Source organism: Muntiacus reevesi, chromosome 22 (genome assembly GCF_963930625.1).
Source record: "Muntiacus reevesi chromosome 22, mMunRee1.1, whole genome shotgun sequence".
NCBI lineage: Eukaryota > Metazoa > Chordata > Mammalia > Artiodactyla > Cervidae > Muntiacus > Muntiacus reevesi.
This window is the reverse complement of record NC_089270.1, coordinates 1728054-1734469: the sequence shown is the minus strand read 5'-3', so window position 1 is coordinate 1734469 and position 6416 is coordinate 1728054. Positions and strand designations below refer to the sequence as shown.

Here is a 6416-nt window from a genome sequence, read left to right as displayed (position 1 = left end):
GGAAGCAGATAGTGTTGTCAGGGGCTGGAGGAGGGGGAAATGGGGAGTTCCTATTTAATAGATAGAGTTTCAGTCTTACAGGATGAAAAGAGTTTAGTGGATGGATGGTGGTGACAATTCACAACAACGTGCATGTACTTAATGCCTCAGAACTGTATGCTTTAAATGGTTAAAATGGTAAACTTATGTAAATTTCATCATCATAAAAAGTTTAAATGCTATTAAAGTACACTTTCCTTTTCCAAAAAAAATAAATAAGGGAGGTGTTGTGTATCTTCTGAGTGATACTGTCTTGGGAGTGAAAGTTGCTCAGTCACGTCTGACTCTTGGCAAACCCATGGACTATACAGTCCATGAAATTCTCCAGGCCAGAATACTGGCATGGGTAGCCTTTCCCTTCTCCAGGGGATCTTCCCAACCCAGGGATCAAACCCAGGTCTCCCACATTGCAAGCGGATTCTTTACCAGCTGAGCCACAAGGGAAGCCCAAGAACACTGGAGTGGGTAGCCTATCCCCTCTCCAGCGGTTCCTCCCGACCCAGGAATCGAACCAGGGTCTCCTGCATTGCAGGCGGATTCTTTACCAACTGAGGTATCAGGGAAGCCTCTATGTAGGAGCTTAAAAACAAACAAACAAACAAAAAAAACCCAACAATACAAAATTAGACACAAACAACAATGAATATCGATATCAAAGAATGAGATCAGTAAAATTAAGCCACTGAAGGCAGCTCTCCAGCAGCCCAGTGGTTCCTACTCCATGCTACCACTGAAGGCAGCATGAGTTCGATCCCTGGTCAGGGAACTAACATCTTGCATGCCACAGAGTACAACCAAAAAAGTCACCTGAACTCCTTGTGTTGTGCAGGACAGTAAAAGTACTGACTGCTCTAAACTTAGTTAGGAACAGAAGTAGACTGTATAACTTTCAAACTAGAAGAGGGAAAGTGGCATGCTTTAAAAAAAAGAAAAAGAAAAAAGGTTGCTCAATCCAAAAACAAGAAAAAACAAGAGAAAAACACCAGCACAGATGGAACAATACGACAACAGATTTAATTACATTAAACACAAATGGACAAACAGCTGCAGTTAAAAGACAAAGTGTGTCCTATATGCTACCATTACATGACAAAAAAGTTAAAACCATATACGATAAAGGGAATACGAAATACCTATGAATGAAACTAGCAAAAGCTGAGCAAGACCATAAAGAGCAAAATTATAAAAATCCTATCAGTAAACCTTAAAGACAGACCCAGATGAAGAGAGAGATAGACCCACATTCATGAATCAGAAGAATCAATGATTTCAAATTTCCACCAGTTGATTAATAGCTGCAATGAACTCCCAGTCAAAATACCAACTGAGTTGTCATTAATGGAACTGAATAGATGATTTTAAAGCTTACATGGGAGAAAAAACTTACACGGAGACACTAAGAGCCAGAAGAGCCAAGACACATTCAAAGAAAAATACGGACTTAACTTTACCAGATACGAAGACTAATTGTTGTTGTTTAGTCGATAAGTCGTGTCTGATTCTTGAGATCCCATAACCTCCAGCCCACTAGTCTCCTCCGTCAATCGGATTTCCCAGGAAAGAATACTGCAGTGAGTCACCATTTTCTTCTCCAGGGGATCTTCTGGACCCAGGGATCAAACCCGCGTCCCCCACACTGGCAGACAGCTTCTTAACCACTGAGCCACCAAGGAAGCCCATCAGAACTAACTACAACAACAGTGATTAAGATAGCTTGGTATTGGCATAGAAACAGACAAATGGAACAGAACAGAGTCCAGTCACAGACCTACACGTGTATGGATAGATGGCAAGTGGATTTGCAGATGCCTAGGGAAGGGGCTGATTATACATAAAGAATGCAGGGACAGGTGGGGTAACCCTCTGTGGGGAGGTATGAAAGTGAATCCTTACCCCGTGCTACGTCCAAAAAGCAATTATCGAGTTGGAAAGATATACATGACACGTTACTGACAGTATCAAGACTATATAAATAATTCTTATAGATTAATAGAAAAAGACAAACGCAGGAAAATGGGCAGAAGAGTTGAACAGACACTTCACAGGAGACAAAATCAACATGGCTAATAAATATGTGAAAATGTGTGCAGCCTCATCAGTAACTGTTTAGTCACTAAGTCATACCAGATTCTTTGCGACCCCAAGAACTGTAGCGCACCAGGCTTCCCTGTCCTTCACTATCTCCCAGAGTTTGCTCAAGCTCACGTCCAATGAGTGAGTGAAGTGTCTCAGTCGTGTCCGACTCTTTGCGACCCCAAGGACTGTAGCCTACCAATCTCCTCCGTCCATGGGATTTTCCAGGCAAGAATACTGGAGTGGGTTGCCATTTACCAGGAGATCTTCCTGACCCAAGGATTGAACCCAGGTCTCCCATTGTAGGCAGATGCTTTACCGTCTGAGCCACCAGGGGAGTCCAGTAATAACTAGCTAAATGCAAATAAAGCCATAATTATACACCCACCAGCTTGGCAAAGATGGAGAGAAGTCTGACAATGCCGAGTGTTAACAAGGATGTGGAACCACAGATCTTTTACTGCAGAATTCTTGGGAAACAGTGGAAGGCCCTGATGCCCTAGAACTCAAGAGTCGTGAGTACACACCCCAGAGAAACTCGTGCACACATGGGTCAGAAACAGTTAAGACTGTTGCTGGCAGCACTGTGATTGTCCCAAACTGCAAACTAAACGTCCATCCACAGTAAAATGGATCCATGAACTACGATGCCATCAACAGAACAGTTTTCTGCAAGAAACTACAGCTACGCATAGCAACCTGGATAAACCTGAAGACATGACAGGCAGAAGCCAGATGCCAAAGCTTGCGTGGGTATGACTCCACTCGTGTAGGTGCACAAACAGGAAAGCAGGAGACAGAGGCAGGCTTCACAGTAAAGCAGGAGCCCCCACAGCCGGGGGGGGGGCAGGGGAGGCGTGGCGCCAAGCTGGGGAGGGCACGGCAGGGAGGGGGGGGGGGGGCTGGTCCGCTTCATGGCGATGCTATGCAGTATCTTTGCATGTTCTCTTTTCTGAATGCGTTTTATTCCACAGGAAATGAAAGGGAAAAGGAGGTGCCTCAGCTCCGAGTAGCTCGGGGTGTGGCCAGGATGCAGCTGGAGAGTGACGCAGGGGCAGCCATCAGGCAGCCTCTGAGGTTTCTGAGGGCGGCAGATGGGTCAGGGCTGCTCTGTGACCCGTGACTCTCCCTCCCCAGAGTGCTGGCAGCCTGGCCACCAGCAGCCACTTCCGGGGCCCTGACAGGGAGCCTAATGTGTGTGCAGGCTGCCCGGCCAGGGGCTCCCAACTGCCAGGTCACAGCTAGAGGTGGGTTGCGGTCCTCCCCTCACTGCCCTTCCTCTAGGGACGCAGTTTTGTCCATCGCCAGCTCCCTCTCCTGATGTTCCCTGGGTGGCCCTGCCATCCCCTCCAGAGGCCAGCCCAGTGCCGCCCAGCTGGACAAGAAGCCCCTTGGCCCCAGGCCCGAGGCCCCTGGTGCTCAGCAGGGGGCAGATGGAAGCTCCCCCTGCCCCAGGCCAGCAGGGGGCGTCCAGAGTTGGGGTGACCCAGAGTTGGGGTGGGGGCAGGGAGTAACCCCAATTGGTTTTGTCAGATCTCTTCTGGTTGTAAAAGCACATTTTTGCAATAAAAAATCACTATTAACTGAAGTTACATGGGCTCTCTGCACTCTTTCTGATCAACTGCAGGAAGAGTAAAACCAGGCTCAGTGCTTTGCCTTGGAGGAGCTCTCAAAGCAGCTGGGGCCTCTTCCCAAGGGCAGGGACTGAACTGCCTCTGGACTCAACCAGGCTGGGCAGGTCAGCGAAGCCTCTCTGAGCCTCAGCTTCCCTGTCTGTAAGGTGAGGGGCAGCATGGCCCCTCGGGTGGGCCTCCCGGCAGGTCTACCCACAGACTAGGCCTGGGAGGACTGAGAAGCAAGGTGGGTCGGTCTTATCCTTCGCCGCCACCCCCACCCCCCCCCCCGCCCCAGCGTGGGCCCCTCACTGGGTGAAGGCAGGTCCGGAACCCTGGGGGGTGCAGATTAACCAGACACCCCACAATGCCTATCCGAGGCCCCTGGGCAGACACCAGGGTCTGGGCTCAGCGGCAAAAGACAGATCACGTGGCTGGGACACAAGCCCAGGCCGCTCTGTGGCTCGGTTTCCTCACCTGTGAAACTGTCTGCCTGCAGCTGGAGGAGCAGCGGCTTAAGTCAAGTCTGCAGCTTAGCGCCTCAAGTACGGGAAGTGCTTGGTGCTAACCACCCTCCAGCCAACGGGGGGAACAGAACATTCTGGTAGGTCTGGGACCTCCCCTCCACCTCCACATCAGAGGATCACATCTGGTGCCCCATCCACTGCCCCCAGCCCACACACTCTAACTCTAGCAACCAAGGCCCTGAGCTTGCGTGGTCCACAGAGGTGGGCAGCTGTCCCGGCAGGCCCTGTGCTGGGCCTCCAGCAGCAACAGGCCCCATCTGTCCAGGCGGCCAGAAGGACCTGTCACCTGGCTCTGGATGCCAGAACCCCCACTTCCAGCTCGGGGTCTTCTAACACGAGCTGGCTCCCAAGCAGCTGCACGCCAACTAAAGGCAGTAGCGTTCCGTGGCGGTCCCCAGCACGGCAGACCCTCAGCCCCGCTGGAAACTGCGTCTCTGATCCCAGGCCCCACTTGAAGCGGCAGCCACACGGGAACGGTATGCCTCTGGGGGTTCAGGGCAGAACGGGTGAAAGAGGGCAAACTCTTCATTCCCCGTAGATGCTGCAGGAGGAACACCAGGACTCCCAAGCCCCAGACCCCCAGAGTGGGGGTGACCCCGGGTGACCCCCAGGTCACCCAGAGACCATGACCACCTCCCCACCCCCATCCCCGGGGGCTGAAGGGGGAACATCTGCAGAGCTGGACACCGTTTCTGGAAGCAGACGGCCGTGGTCTTCCCCATCAGAGAGCCGATGTCCCTGCCTGGCCCCTCTCTCCTCCACCACCTCACCCAGGGCAGCGGAGGGGACGCCCGAGTGGCCTTCTCCTGGGGCCTTTAATCACTGCCAGTGGGCACAAGTGCTCTCATGGCCTGGGTTTTACACAACAAATTCCTCTTTCCTACCAAAAGAGGGCAATGCAGAGGATCAAATGGCCCTAGGTTCCCTGGCAGCCCTGATACCAGTTGAGCTTATTTTTATGAAAAAAAAAAAAAAAAAATCACCCCTGGATGGTGACGCCAGGGAGACCAGCCTGCTGGAGGAAGCACGGAGGTACTCAGGGCTGGGCATGTGTACCGACCGGAGCATCTGGTTCCATCGTCCCCATCTATCCTTGGCCTACACGGGGCCCACTCTTCCCATAGCGCTGTAGCCATCACTTCCTCCAGGAAGCCTTCCTGAAACCCCCAGCTGGGTTCCAAGCTCCCAGCCCCTGCAGACCCTACTGCTGCGGACAGAGGACGCTGGGAGAGCCTCCCACCTGGCTGTCTCCCAACTGCTGGTTAATCCAGCGAATGACCCAACTAGAGACGTGCGGGGCCCTCAGCTCTGCAGCCTCACTGCCCTGGACTGCACTCGCGGCAGCGGACTCTGGTCCTTCATGTCCAGGCTTTGAACCCGGACCGTCCGACTTTGGGGTCCTATCCTGTGACCAGTTGTGCACCCAAGATCAAGCCATTTAGCGACCTGTGGTTTAGAAGACAAGACCACCATTTGGGGGAGCTGACCTGGCGAGTTCACTGCCTGGACCCTGGAGTGGGTACTCAGTCAGCCCTGGCCGCGGTGCAAAGGTCGTCTGTGCTTTATTGCTCAGCACCAGCCCCTCACGGAGCCTGTGTTGTAACGTTCCTGGGGGGTCCAGCCCCTGCCTCCCCACCCCAAATACGCCCGCCCTGCCGAGCTCCCAGCCCAGTGCAGGGTGGGTGTGCTGGGGGAACCTCCATTCCTGTCTGTGAAGTCCAGCCCAGGCTCAGTCCTGGGCCCTTGGGCAGTGTGCAGGATGAGATGGGAGAGCCCCACCCCATCCTCTGGGGCCCCAGGCCCGGCCTGGCCCCGGGACCCAGCCTGCTGGGCGGGGCCTGGCCTTGAGATTCCTCTGAGATGTCCGCTGGGGAGGCCCCAGGTCAGCGCTCGCTGCTGGCTCCACTCAGCCTCCCGCGAGGGCCAGCCTCCTCCTGCGCGGCCTGGGGCTGGGCCCCCGGGGTCGCCTCTGCCCGGCAGCGAGTAGCACAGGGGTCACCTGGGCCTGGCGTAGCCGTACGGATGCTGCAGCAGCAGGCTCTGGTGGCCGGGCAGCACGTGGGTGTGGTAGTGCTCCACCAGGCTGCCCACGCTCACAAACAGGACCTCGCCCTCCAGGTAGAACTTCGAGTCCTGCGGGGGGAGGGCGGCAGGGTCGGGGGGC

At 53.9% G+C, this 6416-nt stretch overlaps 1 protein-coding gene across 4 annotated transcripts in view; it reads right to left on the bottom strand.

Annotated features, from left to right (window-relative positions):
• Positions 1-1033: 1033 nt before the first annotated feature.
• Positions 1034-6416, bottom strand: part of SH3BP2 (SH3 domain binding protein 2) — a 47408-nt gene continuing 42025 nt past the window's right edge. For all 4 annotated transcript variants that reach the window (XM_065914551.1, XM_065914550.1, XM_065914548.1 and 1 more), the window contains exon 13: positions 1034-6385. In XM_065914551.1, the coding sequence (XP_065770623.1) occupies positions 6248-6385 (138 nt within the window). In that variant the 3' untranslated portion in view covers positions 1034-6247. The remainder of the gene's footprint in view (positions 6386-6416) is intronic.